Raw genomic sequence first — 20,907 nt, 5'->3', positions numbered from 1 at the left:
AGTGAGTCACTGAGTTAAAATTTCAAAATGCTTTAGGTAAAATTTCATCTCTCTCTCTCTCTCTCTCTCTCTCTCTCTCTCTCTCTCTCTCTCTCTCTAAGTTCCCAACATAGGATGTAAAGAAGATACACACAAAAAAATTACAGATGGCTCCTCTCAGAATGCACAGAAAAACAGCCACAGAGGGTTTCCCTAACGGTTGTGCTCAGATCATGTAAATTGCCCAGGCTTTGATAAGGCATCTGGTTGGCCAGCCTCTGCCTACAGGTGGTGGCTGAGACAGGATTCCACTGGACTCAGGGGAGTGCAGGGTGCGCTGGTGAGATAAGCCACAAACCTGATTAACCCTCTGGCAGGGGAGAGAATAACCCAGAGTGACAGGAAACCTTGACAACAATGATTTCTAATAATAAGGTGGGAAGGGAAGGGCAGGACACACCCAAGAAACCCATAACAGCGAAGCAAGAGGCAGAAGAGAGCCACCTGGCCTACAGGAAAAGCAGCCCACGGGGAATGAAGGGCAGTAAGGCTCTGTAGTGGACCATGTCGCCTCGTCCAGCCTTTGACCACTTCACCTCCCATCTTGCAGGCTGTGAGACCCCAATTTAATATTCAAAAGCCCAAAGGATCAGACCCTTTGATGCCTCTTTGCAGCCCTAGTAGGGCTCATGGCTGAGATTAGATCAATGAACACTTCATGTGTAATGAATGAATGCTAATGACGTGGGGAAGGTCATTGGCAGGGTGCAGGGTTCTAGGAACTGACCTGCTCCTAGAGAGGACTGTGAACCTCCAGTGTCCTCTAGATGTACTCACTAAAAAAAATATATCTATAGGGGAAGGGCCACATGCACAGAGGTCCGAGGACAACTTGCAGGTTGCAGGGCTCAAACTCAGGTTGTTTGGCTTAGCAGTTAATGCCTTTATCTGCTGAGGCATCTCGCAAGCCCTGTTGTCTGTAAGTGCTTTCAGATCAAGAATCCTGAGAGAGGTACAGGATTTATCGGTCAGATTATTTTAGCGATAATTTGTGACACAGGAAGTTGGTTAACGGGTCTTGGGTGCAGTATGACTAGACCACAGGGACTTATCCAATCGCTGAAACAAGGAAATAAAACATAGGTGTTCTAGTTTGAATCTCTTTTGTTATGGTGAAACACTGACCAAAAGCCACCTTGGGCAGAAAGTGTTTATGCCCGAAGGATTTGCCTACAGGATTTAGTCTATCATTAAGGAAAGCCAAGGCAGGGGCTGGGGATTTAGCTCAGTGGTAGAGCGCTTGCCTAGCAAGCGCAAGGCCCTGGGTTCGGTCCCCAGCTCAGAAAAAAAGAAAAGAGAAAGAAAGAAGAAAGAAAGAAAAAAAAGACAGCCAAGGCAGAAGCTTGAAACAGAAACCAGTGGAAAAACACCTACTTCCTGGCTTGTTCAGTGGTCGCTCAGGCTCAACTGCCTAGGGATAGCACTGCCCATAGTGGACTTAGTCCTCCTACATCAATTAGCAATTAGGAAAATGTCTCAGACAGTGTGATCTAGGTGGTCCCCCAATTGAGACTTCCTCACATAACTCTGGACTGTGTCAAGGTGACACCTGAAGCTGGGTAGGACAATGGGAGATGGAGAATCCTCCACAGTCAGGGGGCACGTGACAAAGCTGAAAGTTACATCTAATCCATCTGTTATATTTATGCAAATGAGCAGTCGCTGCACAGTTCCAACCACTACGTCCAGACTAAGGCAGTGTGGAGAAGGGCTGCCAGGTACCAGAAAGACAGGCTTCCTGAAGCCCAGACAAGGGTAGGTTCACGGCTCAACCAGGGGCACTACTGCGTAAACAGCAGTTGGTGCCAAGGAGAACAGTTTTGTCTTCTCTTGTTCTGCCTCTTGACACATGTGGGATATGTGGGCTGTGGATTACATTAATTAGTTAATTAATCAATCCGCCATTTATATATCTCTGTTGGGCACCGAGAACGCTGGAGTGAAAGATCATGAGGGTCCACCTAATTAAAAATCACAGTGGGTAGAAGAGACCGTGGTAGGCCTGTGGTAAGCCTCGTGACGCTGGAGAGCAGCCACAGGATGAGGAGAAGTGAGATGACTCACAGAGGAGATGGGGTTTGTGCTTGTCTTTTGTGTTTTAAGAATTTTTAAATTCGTGCGTATGCGCATGTACCCAAATGGGTGTATGTGCGCCATGTGCACGTGTGCACGCAGATGCTTGTGGAGGTCAGAGTCACATCCTCTGCAAGAGCAGTAAGCATTCTTGACCACTGAGCCATCGGTCCGCTGCCTTGTGCTGTTTCTTGATGTTCAGCGTTGAGCGATGGGCAGGTTAGGGAATGTGGATACAGGGTCCCAACAGCAAGTGTGACACTCCCTGCTCCCACAGGGTCAGGGGGTTGGAAGTCTTGTGACTTGGGGATGAGGGTTAGACTATCGGAGATGTCTCATTAGCATGGGGAGCCATTCCAGGAATCTCAGGTGCTAGCCGAGTGGGTTCTTATCAGGAGAAAAGAAGTTGAACCCTGTAATCTAACTAAGTCTATGGGACATTCTACAGGTAGAGGCATGTGAGGGTTAAGGTCAGAAAAGGGGGAAGCCCTGCTAGTGAAGGGAGTCCTCCATTTTGAACGGAGCCCAGAAGCTTTCAGACAATGCTAGACTTCGACCACAATCCTTAATTAGCAGGGCACCAGCAGGTGTTGTGTAGAGTGGGACTAAGGGACTCAGGGACATACAGAGTCTGCTTATCAGCCAATAGGAGTTGCCGTAGCTGGGGGTTTTAGGATCAGGGTTGAGTTTGTCACTCTGCTAGGGGCCTAGGGCATCATTCACAGGTACTACGAGATGCTGACTGGAATCATAGCCAGCCAACAGTTCTCAAAGTGTGCTTTCTAGCCACTGGCATCAACGTTACCTTGGAACCTTCTGGAAATCCATATTCTTAGGCACCTCTCAACGCCTCCTAAATCCAAAATGCCAAGAATAGGGCCCAGAAGCCAGGAGTTTGAGAGGCACTGCAATGAAGCCAAGCCTGCTCAGTTTGAGAACTAGCGTAGAGTCCATGTAAGACATGAACTAGCCTGAGATAGTGGGCTAAGGGGCATGGGCTGGGGAATGAGGAATCCGAGGCTGAGCTAGAAGAAGCAGAGTGTAAATAGCTGGAAACAGAGTAGGTGTGCCAGGGGAGTGGGAAGAGTCAAGCCATGGTTTGACTGGCTGGCACGGCATGCCTGTAATCCCAGAATCTGGGAGGTGGGGGTGGGAGTGTTGTGAATTAAGAACAACCCGTGCTTATAGTAACACTCCGTCTCAGAAGACAAAGCCAACCAACAGTGGTTAGACCCTGGGAAGCTCAGAGGCTCAGCTCATGCCCTGCAGGCCTGGGATCCATGCGAAAAGCCCAAGTCACATGTCAGGCATCCCAAGATTCCAGCAACAAAATGGGAGGTAGAGGAAAGAGACTCCTCTAGGAGCTTGCAAGTCATCTGACCTACAATATGCCTGCAGTGCGGAGGCAAATAAGAGAGACCCTGCTGCAAAGTGTAAGGCGGGGACTTCTGTTCCGAGTTATCCTCTGTTCCAGGTTACCCTCCAACCTGCATAGGCATACAGGGGCACAGCACACTCCTTCAAACAAGTAGTAAATCAGTAAATGTTTGTAAAATCTCTTCACAAAACAGTGTTGGTCTTCAGATAACTATATTAGTCAGATCCAGATCACTCTCACACAATGCCTGACACAATTAATTTATAAAGAGAAAGGTTTGGGCCTGTCAGATGGGCTCGACAGGAAACGAGACACAGTCAAGTCTAATGATTTTAGTTTGATCCCAGGGCTTACATGGTAGAAGGAGAGATCAGTTTTTACAGGTTCTCTGTCTGATACATTACCTGTTATGGAATCCCTCTCACCCCACACCTCCACACTAAATGAATAAAATGTAATAAAAGTCTTATGTTGCGTTGGTTTTAGGGGATTCCTTCTATGACCTACTGTTTTGTGCCTCTTGTAGGAATGCCATGTGGTAATGGCTGTGAATGTGTAGCATCACAAAACTGTTCTTCTCAAAGGCAAAAAGGAAGGAAGGGTTCAAGGCCCTTCAATCCCCCTTCAAGAGCACATACCCAGGCCTGAAGAACTCCCACTAGGCCCCGCCCTTGGTAGTCCCCTAATTGTTCCATAGGTTCTGCCTTTGGGAGGGGTGAGGGCAAGCCCTAGCACAGGAGCTAGTAGAAGTTTAGCAGAGCCGTTGTATCTGGCATGAGCCTGGAGTGACCTTGGCTTTAAAGCAGCTTTTCGTCAGAGATTGTTATCTGAGATTTTATGGGGTTACTCTTTTGAAGGATTCTCAGAGACTTTGCATAACTTAGTCTGGAGACATGCCTGGCAAACCAGGAAGTCTCTTATGGTTGAGACTTGCTTAGGTGATGGGTCTTTTAAAATAACCCCTAGACCCCTTAGTCTTAGTCAGGATTTCTATTCCTGCACAAACATCATGACCAAGAAGCACACTGGGGAGGAAAGGGTTTATTCAGCTTACACTTCTACATTGCTGTTCATTACCAAAGGAAGTCAGGCCAGGAAGCAGGAGCTGATGCAGAGGCCATGGAGGGATGTTACTTACTGGCTTGCTTCCCCTGGCTTGCTCAGCTTGCTTTCTTATAGAACCCAAGACCACCAGCCCAAGGACGGCACCACCCACAGTGGGCCCTCCCACCCTCGATCACTAATTGAGAAAATGCCTTACAGCTGGGTGTCATGGAGGCATTTCCTCAAGGGAGGCTCCTTTCTCTGTGATACTCCAGCTTGTGTCAAGTTGACACAAACCAGCCAGTACAACCCTGATCAGGTAAGTTTCGGTATTTGGAGATTGACTTGCTAAATGTGGCTTTTGGTGCAGCGATAAAAAGAGCTTCAAGGAGGTAAAAAGAGCTTCAAGTAGGCCGTCAAAGTCCAGTTCCTGAGAGGCTGATCCCCTGCTGCTGAGAAGCCTAATTTCATGTAGTGGCTCTCTTCAATTTGTCCTGTGTAACCCAGACACAGGGGCCACTGTAGGCCATTCAGGATCAGCCCTTGGTAATGGTGGGACATCTGCCTCACATAGGTATCTCTGGTTGGTTTCCTCTTCCTGTTGGGCTTGTACATCTCATCCCTGGCTTCCTGTATGGGGGGACTCTATGGAGCCCCCCGGATCCTGCAGTGCATCGCCCAGGACAAAGTGATTCCAGCTCTCGCCTTTCTGGGGAACGGGGTGAGTGCCTCATTTTGTTTACTTTCTCTCTCTCCCCCCTCTCTCTGTTTTTCTGTCTCCATCTCTGTCTCTCTGATGCATAAGCTTCTGATCGGTGTCTCTGGTCTCTAGGGTGAGACGAAGCGGGGCATGGAATTTGTATCTTTCAGCCCCGTCCTTGAGTGTGTTAGGTCAGCTGCTTACATAGAGCATCTTGTATGTATATCACAATGTATATCACAGGCATCACTGTGAAGCTGGGTCCTTCCTTCAGTTAAAATCATATCCAGGACCCTCCAAGGTTAGCATAAAGGAGAGAATTTCTTTCCTTGTTTAGGAAAAGAACAGGCCCTTGCAGCTCTGCCTTTCCCACAGCTCACTGTGTGGTAGTGGTGCTGATGGTGATGATGATGGTGGTGGTGGTGGTGGTGGTGATGGTGCTGATGATGTGATGATGGTGGTGGTGATGGTGGTGCTGATGATGTGATGATGATGGTGGTGGAGGTGGTGGTGAAGGTGGTGGTGGTGATGATGATGGTGATGACGGTGGTGATGATGGTGGTAATGATGATGGAGATGGTGGTGATGATGGTGATGGTGGTGGTGGTGGTAGTGGTGGTGGCAGCAGCAGTGGCAGTGGCTGTTTGATGAGGCCCCACACTATGGCCTATGGACTCTCTATGAACTATCATGTACCAAACTGTAACTGATACTGAATCACGGGGTTGAGTGACAGCTGGAATGGTAAAAAGAGGTTTTCCTGAAGTCCATTAGATATAGACACAGGGAATCCCACTTTTCTGTATTGTGGCTTGTAAGCTAAACTTAAAACTACACTTTGTTTTTGCATTATTAGTCCCTTCTGTCTCCAGCCTCATCCCAAGCCAGCTTACATCACCATAACTCCTCCCTCTCCATCCCCCTTTGGATGTTTGAAACAGGGTCTCACTAGGTAGCCCAGAGCTGCCAAATTTTGTTAGAATTCTCTGGTTGTATGTACAAATGTTTCTGGTTTTATTCATTTGTTTATTTATATGTTTGTGTGAGGGAGGGGAGGAAGAGAGAGAGAGAAAGACAGAGACAGAGAGACAGAGACAGACAGAGACAGAAACAGAGACAGATCAAGCACATGTAGATGTGGTCAAGAAGACCTATTACCAGGTTAACATTCCTGCTAGACTCCATCTAACAGTAGGCCAGGTAGGCCAGGCTTGCTATAAAAGGGACTGTTGGGCCTCTCTTCTCTCTGACCCTTTTCTCCTTTTTTCTCCTCCTTCTCTCTCTTCACCTGTTCTAGGTCCACCTCTTCCTTTCTCTCCCTACCCCCTCTCTCTGTCTTTCTTTTTCCCCCTCTCTTTCTCTGCCTTTATTCCCTTCTCAACTCCCCATCCCATGCCCCCAAATAAATTCTATTTTATATTAGACCCATCATATGTCTGGTACCTGGTGGGGGTAGATGCCTCAGCGTGGGCCCACTGAAGTACCCCCCTCCCTCTGCACCATGCACACTTTACAAACATATCAAGACCACTTAGAGAAGTCACCATGAGTGTCCTGGGGACCAAACCCAGGTTCTTTGGAAGAGGATGGAGTGCTTTTAACCACTGAGCCATCTCTCTGGCCACACCACCTTATTCTTGAAGCAAGGTCACTCACTGATACAGCTAGTAGTTGGCTAATGAACTCTAGGGATCCGTCTACACTGCAGCAGCCTATGCTGGGTTTCAGATGCAAGTCTCTATGTGCAGATTACTTGGGTGCTGGGGATCTGAATTCAGGTCCTCATGATTATGTGGGGGGTACCTACTGACTGAGCCGTCTCCTCAGGCTCCCTGCCTGGTTGTTTTCCAAATGGAATCTTTCCCTTCCTTATTTTCACACAACAGACAGTTCTCTCAGTATGTTGCTTATACCTTGCATTTTTCAACTTTCATATGTGGTTTGGAAATCCATCTTCTAGATTAATTTAAAGAGGGTTTTTCTCATTCTCTTTCTGTTATGTTTCTGTGACCTAGTTTATTTAATCAGTTCTCCTTCGACTGATACACGCATGAGTGACTTCCAGTAAACAGTGTTAAAGTGGATGATTCTTCCTCTCTGCTACTACGACTGTATGGGTATAATTACATCTGTACCGGCAAATGTTTTGACTCAGTCTTTGTGTGTGTGATAGTTTTTAAACCATTCTTTTACTTATTCCTGGCAATGACATACCTGGGTGCCAGGAATACAAGACACATACAAGATACATTGTATCTTGATCATACCCCCCTCTAACTCTCACTTCCTGCCCTCCTCCAAGAAGCCTCCATTTTCAAGTCTTTTCCTCTTATTTGTAACCCACTGAGGCCCATTAGTGCAGCCGGCTGGAGTATTGATGGGTCTTGTTGACCAATTCTGTGTAGGTAACTACAGTTGCAGTTTGTGAGCATGGCGGCTATGCCATGGCCAGAGGAAGGCATTACGTAGGACTCCTCCCCATCCTCCAGCTCTTACATTCTTCCCAACCCCTTTTCCAAGACATCCTCTTTGCTGTGATGTGGAGGGGTTGGTAGAGACATCCTGTTGAGGGCGGAACACTCAGAAGTCCCGAGTTCTCCTCACTGGCTGGTTCTGTATCTCCACATTAGCTACAGCTAACTGTGAAACAACAAACAAAACAAAAATAAACTTCTCTAACCAAAGTTAAGAAGATCACTGATACTTAATAACAAATGTTTATTATTATTTAATGCCCCTCCCCAATTGTGGTCCACAAAGAGATGGGGGTGGGCCCTAGGCATGACCATCTGTTGATGAGGAAGGCTGGCCAGGAGGTGGTGGTGCACACCTTTAACCCCAGCACTCAGAGGCAGAGGTAGGCCGGTCTCTGTGAGTTTGAGGCCAGGCTGGTCTGCAGAGCAAGTTCCAGGACAGCCAGGGCTACCCAGAGAAACCTTGTTTATGAATGAATGAATGAATGAATGAATGAATGAATGAATGAACGAACAGCCAAGGAATAAAGAGTTCTAAGCCTGGCCTTCCTCATTATCATGTAGGTATGTTTGCCAAGGAAGGAGGAGAGACAGATTTGCTCAGATTTATGTTATTAGCTTGGTCCGTATACGTAAATATTTAGACACCGAGTATGAACCCCATTTGCTCTACTGCCTTGAGTGATGAGGGCGGTGGTAGGGAGGAGCAGATCTATGGCTCGTTGTTACGTGAACGGTTTTGCCCATGTACAGTGAGAAATGGTCTATCAGGAGGATCCCAAGATTTGTGTCTAATTCACCGTGAATGAAACTGAACATCTCCTCCTGTTACGTGTCTGTTTGTCATTTTTTTCCTGTCGCTGAGGTTGTTTTCAATTTCTAGAAGCTCCTTGCTAGGCAGATTAACTCTTCGTGGTCTGTATTACAGATGTTTCTCCGAGGTTGCCATGTGTCTTCTCACCTCAGAAGCTTCTCCGGTCCTAGACACGTCGTCACATATTTTGCTTACATTTGCTTATTTCCTTTCTAAATGGCAGAACACTAGAAACTTAGATACATTATTGAGGTACAGTTGACAAACACAATAGGAAAGTTCACAAAATCAATGTAAACCGTTTTAAGAATAATTATAAGGTAAGCACCCTGTAGCCTCCACCAAGGAACCCTGCCAGCCTGACCTCCCCACAACCCCTCACCAGTGAGGGCCCTCCCTCTCCCTCCACACCCCCTGACCTCTGTGATGAGCATCCTAGCTCTTTCGTCCCATGGTACACACCTTAGATGTGGGACCCGCAGCCATCTGCCCCAGAAAGTTTCTCTGCTGTTGATGCTCAGAAATTGCCTCAGAGAGTACCCAACCCCCAACCAAGGACACAAGTCTGAATTTCATGCAACAGAAAAGTCTTCTTCTGATTTCCCTCAAGCTGTTTTAAAATGCTAAGGCACTAGTAGCTCATAGCATAACCCGGATTCAGCCCGGGGACTGCAGCTTGCGACTCTGCTTCCTTAAGGTGTCTCTAGACAGCTTACCTGGACTTGAAACCTTCTAATATAGACTGGCCATTTCTTCTCTTTATTGTCTGGGGCCAGAAGCGTTTAAGATCTCAGAGGTTTATTTATTTTATATTTTGGGATATTCCTATGTGTATGGTATAGCACTTTTACACTCCAATTGTGTTTCATACACACCTAGCCATGCAGCCTGAAGGTAATTACACACAACATTTTTAGACATTTTAGGCATGAAACAAAGTTTCATGATGTGGGATTTCCCAATTCAATTTCCATGCTAATCGAATACAGAATTTTAGAATTCTGTCATTTCAGATACAGAATTTTTACACTGAGAACACTCAGTCTGTATATGGAATCATGTGTGTGTGAGATGTGTATGGTGCGTGTAATGTGTGTGTGAGTGTGTGTGAGTGTGTGTATGTGTGTGTATATGTGTGATGTGTGCGTGCGATGTATATGATGTGTGTAATGTGTGATGTGTGTGCATGTGTGTGTGTCTGTGTGATATGAGTGTGAGATGTGTATGGTGTATATAATGTGTGTGTGTGATGTGTGTGTGTGTGCAATGTCTGCAATGTGTGTAATGTATATGATGTGGGTAATGTGTGTGTATGTATGCGTGATGAGTGTGTGTGCAATGTGTGTGATGTGTATGATGTGTATAATGTGTGTGATGTGTGTGTGTGATGTGTATGACGTGGTAATGTGAGATGTGTGTGTGTGTGTGTGTTTTTAGCTATTCCCCCTCCCCCATCCGTATCTTTGTGAGCATCTTCTTCCTCTGTGCTGTAGTAGAGCCTGTTATTTGGGGATGCTGTGGCTGTTGCTTGTGCTGGGTGTAAACTTAGACTAGCCCAGACTGCACTCCCATTACTGGAGTGTCTCGTCTGCTTGATGAGCCTGACCTCAGTTGGTGACCAGCCTCAGCTGTTTTTCGGGGTGTTTGTCCTAACTGATGCCGCTATACAGATGGGAGAGCCATTCGAGTCCTCTGTGTTTTTACATGTTTGCCGTGCTCATGAGTATTGAATGGTGTCTCACTGTAGGGTACATTTGTGTTCTGATTGCTGATGAGATTGGTTGTCCTCTCACATGTTTAAGTCTTTGACGAGGATCTTTTACTCATTTGGTCCAGTGGGCTGCCTTTTGAAAAGGACTTTTATTCTATGACACATTTATTCAGTGTGTGTGTGTGTGTGTGTGTGTGTGTGTTACTTTAAACTACACCGTGTGTGTGTGGAGATCAGAGGACAGCTTTCAGAGTTGGTCCTCTCCTCCCACCGCGTGGGTCCTGGGCTCCAGCTCAGGCCGTCGGTCGGGCTGGCAAACACCTTTAGTTACGGAGCCACCTCGACTGCCCTGTCTGTCTGTCTGTCTCCAGTTATGCGGAGGGATTCACTGTCTGTCTTCCATACAGTTGTCCAGTCTGTGGATTCTGGTCTCTTGGTGGAGAGCGGCTTTCACTGGCCCATTTTAACTGTTCACCTCAGGGTCTTGGCCTAGACTAGCATTTTTGGCAGCTCACTCGAAACTTCTTTTATAGTTGTGAGTTTCTAAGGACTTACTTTATTCATAGCATGCTATTGTTAGAATCTTCTACACTACTTTAATAAATGCACCCAAAACTAATTTCCAAACGTTATAAAATCCTTCTCTTCCTCCTTCCTTTTCTCCTTTTTAAGGATTGTTCTGGAGAGGGTCTCAGGCCAGCATGGGTTCTGATCCACCCTTACAAGCCCCAGTTGATTCCAGAGGAGTGCTGGACGTGCTGCGTACTGGAAGTTCTAAGCTGGGCAGTGCGGACATAAGGCTGATGTTTGACGTCATGAGTGGGGTGGTGGGGGTGGGATGGAGAGTGGGGGGTAGGAGTGTAGTGAGTGAGTTTAGGTGGAGAAAAGAGATAGTCTGGGAGACGAGGCAAGGAGGCTACTTTAGATACAGTCTCTGAGGCATGGGGCGTGGGCTAGGAGGCTGAAAGGGAGCAGCTGGGGAAGAAGGAGGCAAAGGAAGAGAAGCCAGGTAAAGGGGCAGCTGAGTTGAACATAGATCCTCAGAAGAAGAACATGGAACTGAGATGTGAACAGTGCTTTGGCCCCAGAACCATATGAGTGGCTGTGATAATTTCTAGGAGAGGAGAGTGTAACTATGTGTGCGTGAGCGCATGCACATGTATGTTACCAGAATTTTCCTGCTATGTCTTCTGGGTTCTCTCTCTCTTTTTTTTTTTTTTTTTTTTTTTTTTTGGTGCTGGGGACCGAACCCAGGGCCTTGCGCTTGCTAGGCAAGCGCTCTACCACTGAGCTAAATCCCCAACCCCCTGGGTTCTCTTAAACAACTTGACCCTGAGCTGTGCACCCAGCCTGGGGTAAGTGGAGGAGGTCAGTGTTTTGAAATCAATAGGGGCTTTCTATTCGGGGGAGTTGCAACACTGAGACTTCCAAAGTTGTTCCGCAGAGTCCATGTTAATGGTGATGTTGCCTGAGGCCTCTGGTGTTCAGGAGCTACTGGGTCTTCATGTTTGGCTTATGCTATTGCATTGACCCCACGAGAGTTGGGTATGATTTTTCCAAGTTTACAGGTGAATAATCCTCTGGGGAGAAGTTCCTGAGGTGTTACATTTGATTTTTATCATTTAACTATAAAGTTTCAGAACCTTTCTATCTGAAATTTCACAATTCTGCATTTTTGTTGTTGTTGTTGTTCTCATAGAAAGGGCCAAATAAAACACCCGTAGCAGCCATCTGCCTGACCAGCTTGGTGACCATGGCCTTTGTCCTTGTGGGTCAGGTGAATGTTCTGGCGCCCGTGGTCACCATCAACTTCATGCTGACCTACATCGCAGTGGACTACTCTTACTTCGCCCTCTCCATGGCTCACTGCGGCCTCGCCCAGTCTCCTGAGCCCATGCCCAGACAAGGCCCGGATGCTCTGCACTGCTCTGAGCACCTGCTCCAGGACAAGGCTCCCAGCTATGGCTCAGACACCCCTGCCGGAAGCCTCTCTGAAGGTACCCTGCTGGAGTTCACCAAGGACATGGATCAGCTCCTCCAGCCAATAGGGGGACTTGAGAGTCAGCCTAGGTCAAGAGACGTTAACCAGGTCCTAAAGAGTCAGAAGCACAAGTGTAAGAAAGACGCCAAGCAAACCCTACAAGATAGCTTCCTCTTGGATGCTGAGTCTCCTTTGTCCTTTTCTATGGGGGCCTCTGAGAGGTTGTCGGTTGCCTCCTGTGGAGAGCAAGAGTCCTATCAGAACCAGCAGACTTCTAGGAGTGAATCACATGACCATCTTGTCCCTGATCTGTGTACCCAGCCTAGAGCGAACGGAGAAGGTAAGAGCTTTGGAATGATACTGGGGCTTCCTACTTTGGGGTGTCCACCAGTTGCTTCAACTACCCAGTTATTACAACCCAGGTTTCATAATTTTTGGTAATTTTAATATTTATTTCAAAATGTTGAAATTTAAATGCCAGTTAAATTATTTCCAATTCTACCCTGTTATACATACACTAGCTAATTTTAGAAAGAGAAATTTCTATCTATGTGTATGAGAGCTGGGAGCCAGAGTTAGAAATTGAATATCATTGTCCTTTCGCTCAGGGTTCAGCAGAAGCATAACCCTGGGAGTCAGACTACGTTAGCCTTCGACAAGGACGCCTCTTCCCGCTTGCTAAAGGGCTCACTCAGTTTGTCCGCAGAAGAGAACTCTCCTAAACCAGGCACCATGGGAGGAAGAAGGGATAGTAGTTAAAGAAGTCTAGCTTTCCTTAAATCTCCAAGCTCAAAGTCATACAGAAAGCTATTGTAGAACATGAGAAGTCCCAAGAGACAGAGGAAACATTATCTTGAGGACCTGCCATGTCCTAGGAGATTTATAATCTGCTATAATTTGGAATGTCACCTAATGTCCCATATTAAATGCATGGTATTACTGTATATATATATATATATATATATATATATATATATATATATATATATATATATAAATGGTTTGTTTTATCCTGCACTACGTCCAGCACCGTAGTGCCCCAAGATATCTGGTACCAGTCAGCAAAGCATCTCACCCACTGTGCTCCATCCCATATCACACGGCCAATGGCTACTCTCTGAGCCTGGCAACAATCTCTTTACCTGTCTAGTTCCCAAGGCAGGTTGTCCCCATGCTAGACATATACATCCCAATTCTGTGGTGGGCTAGCATGTCTAGACACCACACACTCTCTTGAACTTAAATCGCCATGTGAAAGAGCACACAACACAATAACCTCCGATCCAATTGATAAGATATAATTTGCTCATCTAGACATACAAAGCCCTGTACACATCCATCCCTTAAGAATATTCATAACAATCTATAAATGTACAGAGAGGAATCTTAACATCCGCCTCCATGTTCTCTCAGCTGCTTCTCTTTTCTCTTGTTCCAATCTCCTAATCTCCTCTCTCTAAAACTTTTCTCCCGCCCATCCTTCCTTCTTGTCCAATGACAGGCCTCATTCTATCTTGTACCTGCCTTCACCTATATAATGACATCATCCTACAGCATGGCCCTAGAATGGTACTATTGGGAGGTAGTTGAACTTCTAAGAGGAGGAGCCTGATGGGAGATTTTTAGGTCATTGGAAGTATGCTTGTCAAGAGGGTTTGGGGCTGCTGGTACTCTCTCTGCTCTCCCTTGGTCTCTGGCCTACGATATAAGCAAGTTTTATTCTATGACATGTTCCCACCATGGCATGCTACCCTACTAGCAGGCACAAATCAGTGGAATCAACTAATCGTGGACCTCCAAGACAGAATAAACCATTTTGCTTTAAAATTTCTTCTCACTCTGAAAGCATGCTTGACAAAACAACTTAAGGGGGAAAGAATTTATTTGGGCACACCATTACAAAGGTTTCTGTCCATACTCACAGACCCCCATGTGCTTGAGCCTGTGGCAAGGTGGCATCACAGGAGAAAGGCATAGGAGGGGGAAGAGGCTTACCTAATGGCATTCAGGAGGCAGAGAGAGGAAAACATAAAAGAATCAGGGGCCTAGTAACGCACCTCCTCCAATCAGGACCCATTTCCTAAGAGCCCATTCACTATGGACTCATCACCGATTTAATTGATCCAGTCACCTCCCAGTAGCTCTGCCAGGCTGGGGCCAAGCCCTCAGCACGTAAGACCTTTTGGAGGACACTTCCTGTTGAAATTGTAATTGATTGAGTTGGTTCTCTCAGGTATTTGTTACAGCGACAGAAACGGACTTACACGCGTCTATTCCATGCGGTGTCATAGATACCAGAATCTGCCAGTTTACAACTGAAGACTTCCGGTGGGGTCATAGAGAAGTTTGAGCAGATTTTTTGCATGACTTGATATTACCTCCAGGGGACTGTGCGTGTTTGATGTCTAGGCTCTTTGTATTTCCTCATCTCCTAAAATCTGTACAGGTAGGCATGAGCAGAGGATGAGACAGAAGTCATAGAAAGAGAAGGCTAAAAAAAGCATTTTGTGTTCTCCTCCCAACTAAGTTCCCCACTTCTAACTGGGTAGAACACTTTTTGGTGGTAGGAGTGTTATTAAAATGTAAAGGATTATTATTATTATTATTATTATTATTATTATTATTATGGTCTTTCGGGACAGGGTTTCTCTGTTATCCCTGGCTGTCCTAGAACTCACTCTGTAGACCAGGCTGGCCTCGAACTCACAAAGATCCACCTGTCTCAGTCTCCCCAGTGCTGGGATTAAAGGCGTGTACCATCACCACCTCGCTTCATTATTTTATTTTTATCAAAATTATATGTGTATATTTTAAGAAGCCAAATGGCATTCTAAAATGTCAGGAACAGTGGTCCCCACGTTCCCATACTATCCTCCCTTTACCTTCCACTACCCCCAATCCCACTCCCAGAACAAAACCCATAAAACTCAGCCAAAATGCTTCTTCTACTGTTAGCATTTCAGTGGTTAAATATTATCTGTATTGCTTTTTTGTTTGTGCTTTGTTTTATGAGACAGAGTCTCATTGTGTAGCCCTGGCTAGCCCAGAACCTGTAGACCAGGCTGGTCTTACACTCACAAAAATCCCTTGCGGGGTTGGGGATTTAGCTCAGTGGTAGAGCGCTTGCCTAGCAAGCGCAAGGCCTTGGGTTCAGTCCCCAGCTCCGAAAAAAAAAAATCCCTTGCATCTGCTTCAAGGATGCTTGGGATAAATGTGTGTCATCATACCTGGCAGATTACAGATGATCTCTTTATCATACATCTCTTATCAGATCTAGGAAACAAGACCTTTCCTGGCTATGACAGTATAGTGAACTTTTGTCCCTTGGTGCTTTTGGCCGTCCATCACTGAGTGTCCTTTCTGTGTTGAGGAATTTCCAACACTATGAATCTTGGGGGCAGGCAGAGGAAACCTTTCACACTCAAACTATGGGTATTAATTATACTTCATGATATAGCATCTCCTGTAGCCAGAGTTCAGGTGCAAGACCAAGGCTATGCCAACCAGACAGATGCTCCTTAGACTTAGAACTGCGAACTAGGAACTTAAGAAATGAGGACACCGGGATTGGGGATTTAGCTCAGTGGTAGAGCGCTTGCCTAGGAAGCGCAAGGCCCTGGGTTCGGTTCCCATCTCCGAGGAAAAAAAAAAGAAAGAAAGAAAGAAATGAGGACACCGGGGAGCTCTCTGGAAGTATGCTGGAAGGTGCAGGACAGTTTCTGCAGCAGCTGTGTTCCCATACACTGTTGTTCTTGAGTATTAGTCTGGCTGCAGAGTCCCGAACTCACTCTCTAGCCTTTTTAGCTATTCTCAGAGTTCCTTTAAACATCATCATCATCATCATCATCATCATCAACATCAACAACAACAACAACTTGTGGTTAAAATGCACTCAATATATAATCACTATCCGTGCCATTTCTAGTATGCAGATCAGCGTTATTAAATACGTTTATGTTTAAGTTAGACAGCTATTACCATGATCATGCCCCAACTTTCCTTGTGATAAAACTGAACCTGCATCTGTGAGACAATTCCCATTCTTCTCCAGTGACCTCTCTTTTCACGGTTGGGGAATATACCCTGGATCCTCAGTGCTGGAATGATGACTGTGTGGGTTAGTTTGTTGGTTCACTTGAGTCAAGTAACTTTAATCCCAGCATTCAGGAGGCAGAGGCAGGCAGGTCTCTGAATAACAGCCTGGTCTACACAGTGGGTTTAGGACTGCACAGAAAAACCCTGTCACAAACAAACAAACAAACAAACAAACAAACAAACAAACAAACAAATAAACAGGTCTTTGATGACACAAGCTAAGTCTCTGAGAATAGGAAATGTCAGTGGAGAAAATGCCTCCGGCAGATTGTCCTATAAACAAGTCTGTCCCACTCTGGGCAGTGCCTCCCCTGGGCCCTTGCTCCTGGGTTCTATAAGAAAGCAGGGTGAGCAAGCCATGGGGAGCAAGCCGGTAATAAGCATCCCTCCATTGCTTCTGCTTCAGTTCCTACCTCCAGGCTCCTGTCTTGAGCTCCTGCCCTGATTTCCTGTCACGAGAAACAGCAGGCTGTAAGATGAATAAACTCTTTCCTCCCCCAAGTTGCCTTTGGGTCTGGCATTTACCACAGCAATAGAATGCTAACCAGAGCAATGGCTGACCCAGACTTGTCCTTTCTGAAGTTTTAGGACATTTTCTTCCCGCAGCCTCTGAATTCATCTGTTGATTTAGGAAATTCTCCTGTTCTTTTTTTTTTTTTTAAAGATTTATTTATTTATTATATAAGTACACACTGTAGCTGTCTTCAGATACACCAGAAGAGGGCATCGGATCTCTTTACAGATGGTTGTGAGCCACCATGTGGTTGCTGGGAATTGAACTCATTACCTCTGGAAGAGCAGTCGGGTGCTCTTAACCGCTGAGCCATCTCTCCAGCCCCGGAAATTCTCCTGTTCTTTAGCCTGGGGACAGGATGGGGGTGTGCAGGCGTGCTCATGACTTCAGGTATAGAGCACTAAGATCCTTGTTTAAAAGAAACTTCTGCTATATACTGCCACTGATTTCTAAATGCTTCTGGTTCCCTACGGACAAGACCTTTCTGTCTTCTCGATTTCTGTTTGTTGTGTTTTGGGATCTCAGAGTCTCATTATATACCCAGACTGTTTTTAGATTTATTGTGGATCACTTAGACACCCTAGGCCTGGGATTACAGTCGTGCACCACAATCCCCAACAAGACCTTTCTGTCTTTGGAGAGTTCTTGCTCTCTCCACCATCCACATGTTGACATTGTGTCTATTTTTTTTTCTTTATTCCACAGTGTTTTCAAGTATATTTCTTTCTTTTCTTTTTTTTATTAACTTGAGTATTTCTTATATACATTTCGAGTGTTATTCCCTTTCCCGGTTTCCGGGCAAACATCCCCCTTCCCCCTCCCCTCAAGTATATTTCTTTAGTTGACTTCCCAGCTTCCTTCTGCATTTAGTTAGCTCAGAACAGGCTTAAAACAACACAAGAAATATCAGCTGTCTCTTCCCAGGCACTACATACACAGACACAGCCTGGCCAAGTCATCCCGAGACTAACCCGACTGCTGCTGCTGTCGCTATGGCTGTTTATGTTTGCTCACTGAATTCATACCTGTTCCTTGGTGTCCTTGATAATTTTCTGCATCCCAGCCCTACTGCTCCCCTCCCCTCCCCACAACCTCAGTCTGTCCTTCTTTTTTTTTTTTTTTTTTTTTGGGTTCTTTTTTCTGGAGCTGGGGACCGAACCCAGGGCCTTGCACTTCCTAGGTAAGTGCTCTACCACTGAGCTAAATCCCCAACCCCTCAGTCTATCCTTATTAAACGGTCCTCTGTTTTCCTTTCTTACCATCTTGTTCTCCTTTCTAGAACACATCGCAAAATTATTTCCCAGTGTTTCTATGGTTTTTTCCCCCAGTTGCCTGCTGTGTCAGCCATAATGAAGCTTGATTAACAATAACAAGATCTTAAGACGGTAGTGATTTAAACTGCCTCCAACAAAAGGAGGTGGGCGGAACAAGACAGTCACAGCACGTCCCCAGTCCTGAGTGATTCGGATTCCTTTTTTTTCCTTTACCACTCACAGCATCCTGTGACCCAAGGTGTGGTGGCTGGAGTCCTGCCATCTCATCCTAGCCAGGCAGAAGAGAAAGGAAAGGAAGAAACACAAAAGGCGAGCCTCTGAGCAGAGTCACGTGGCCTGCCTGGACCGCCCTCTGGCCCTCGCTTCACTTTTATGGTTAGCATTCAGTTGTATGACTGACTATCATAAGCCGTAAGACGGGCTGACAGATGACTTTTTACCTAGTGTGTTGCATTATAAAATGAACACTCGTACTCTTCACCAGGAAGGCTGTGGTAAGGCGCAAACCATTCGTCTGTGAACGCTGCATGGTCTTAAGTCTCCAAACACTTTGGTTGTAACTTGACTTGTCCAGATCTTCATTTTGCTTTCTTTCTTTGGCTATCATCTTTTTTTTTTGTTTTTGTTTTATGTATATGCTGGTTTCTCTTGTGTCCTTGACATATATCATTACTCTTTCCCTGTAAAATCTTTCTATTCCATGTTTTCTCTAGATTTTTGCCCCGCTTTGGTGCCCCCCACGCTTTCTCCTCCTTCTTTGTCCCTCCTCCTTCATTCCCGTCTTCACTCTCACTCTCTTCCCTCACTCTTTTCCTCTTCCCATCCTTCTTTTATTGTAAATTTTAAAATTATTTTTTATATATTATATTCTGGTCAGTTTCCCCTCCCTTATCTCCTCCCAGATCACCCCTCCCCACCTTCTCTTTCTCCCTCCATCTCTTTCTCTCTTTCTTTCTCTCTCTATCTTTCTCTCTCAAAGACATATGGCCCCTTCCCCTCCCCCCAAAACACTAGAATAAAATAAAGCAAACAAACAGGAGGGAAAGCAAAGAAAAAGCACCAGAAAAATGTACACACACACACACACACATACACACACACACACACACACACACACACACACACACACACACACACACACACCTACAAAAACCTGAAACCATGATAGAATAGGTAAGCAAATGCCTGGACAAAGCGTCATGAGGCAAAACATGTGAAAAGCTAGCACTGAGTTCATTTTGTGTTGGCTGTCTACTACAGAGTGGGGTCTCCCTTAAGTCTGGTTTGTATACCCAGTGAGGTTCTATTGGAGAAAAATAAATTTTCTATTGCAATCGACAGCTGGACCATGTTCCACAGGCTGGCCTCACTCATGTTCAATGGGTTATATAGGTGTGGTCTTCCGAGGTAGAGCCTTGTCATCCATTTGTGGAGAACAACCACATGGGAGTTTCCATGGGGCCCCTTCAGCCAACAACTGGACTAAGTGTAACCCATTCCTGATGCTGGGGATTTCACTTGGTGGTAGGAGAGGTCTACCTGGGCCTTCGTCTCCCTTGTGATTTGGTGATTACATTTAGATTTCTTCTGTATGTGTATGTACTTTTAAAGGTTTCTATCTTAGTAGGTTTCCATATGACCCCTGAAATGACCCTCGTGCCTCACCCTGTATTTCCTCCTTTACTTCTTTCTTCGTTCTCTCTCCATTTAATCCTCCCTTTCCAGTGTCTGTGTCCCCCACTGTCTCTCCATAACTATATATTCTATTTCCCCTACATTAGGGGTTCCTTGCACCTTGCCTAGTCCCTTACTCTATACTTTACCTCTGTTGTTATATGAACAGTAACGTGCCTATCAAAGACTTAAAAGCTAATATTCAATATAAGAGTTTGTACCATGTTTGTCTCTGGGTCTGGGTTACCTTACTGTGGGTGATTTTTTTCATAGGTAAAATGGATGCATTTACCTATGAATTTCATCCCACTGTGTAACTGTACACATTTTTATTAACCACTCAATTTTTGATAGACGTCTAGGTTATTTCCAGTCTCTGGCTATTATGAATGAGGCAGCAATGAACGTGGATGAACAAGTTTTACCATAGTAGAATAGAGTCTTTGGGGCGTATATCCAAGAGTGGAATAGCTGGGTCTTGAGTAGATCTACTCCCAGCTTCCTGACAGTGGCTATGCAGTTTTGTAGTCAAAGCAGCAATGGTTAAGCGCTCACCTCACCCATATCCTCCACAGTATGACCTGTCATTTGTCTTACTGATGATGTTGGCCTTTCTTACTGGTCAGATGGAATCTCAAAGTAGTTTTGATTTACATTTCCCTGATGCCTAAGAATGTTGAACATTTTAGAAAGTGTTTCTCAAACATTTGCGTTTCATCTTTCAAAATTCTCTATTTAGTTCTGTCTCCTGTTTTCAATTGGGTTGTTTACTTGATGTACATTGTTTTAGTTCTTTATATATTTTAGATATTAACCTATTAGATGTATAATTGGTAAAGATCTTTTGCCATTTCATAGTCTGCTACTTTGAATGCTGGTGTCCTTTGCCATGGAGAAGCTTTTCAGTTTTATGAGGTCCTATTTATTAATTGTTGGTCTTAGTGTCTATACTATTGGTGCTCCGTTCGGAAAGTCTCCTGTGCCAATGGGTTTAAGACTATTTCCCACTTTCTCTTCTATCAGGTTCAGAATACACAAGGTCTTATGTTAAGGTCTTTGATCCTTTTGGAGTTGAGTTTTGTGCAAGGTGATAAATATGAATCTATGTGCATTCTTCTACATGCACACATCCAGTT

The 20,907-nt window shown here is 45.3% G+C and overlaps 1 protein-coding gene across 5 annotated transcripts in view; it reads left to right on the top strand.

Moving 5' to 3' along the window:
* Slc12a8 (solute carrier family 12, member 8) overlaps nucleotides 1-20,907 on the top strand; it is a 149,675-nt gene that overhangs the window by 100,042 nt on the left and 28,726 nt on the right. For all 5 annotated transcript variants that reach the window (XM_006248423.5, XM_063270314.1, XM_039088051.2 and 2 more), the window contains 2 exons: nucleotides 5,109-5,255; nucleotides 11,933-12,554. In XM_006248423.5, coding sequence (XP_006248485.1) covers nucleotides 5,109-5,255; nucleotides 11,933-12,554 — 769 coding nt within the window. The remainder of the gene's footprint in view (nucleotides 1-5,108; nucleotides 5,256-11,932; nucleotides 12,555-20,907) is intronic.

The sequence above is a fragment of the Rattus norvegicus genome, chromosome 11, assembly GCF_036323735.1.
Source record: "Rattus norvegicus strain BN/NHsdMcwi chromosome 11, GRCr8, whole genome shotgun sequence".
Lineage (NCBI taxonomy): Eukaryota > Metazoa > Chordata > Mammalia > Rodentia > Muridae > Rattus > Rattus norvegicus.
This window is presented reverse-complemented; position numbering and strand designations above follow the sequence as displayed.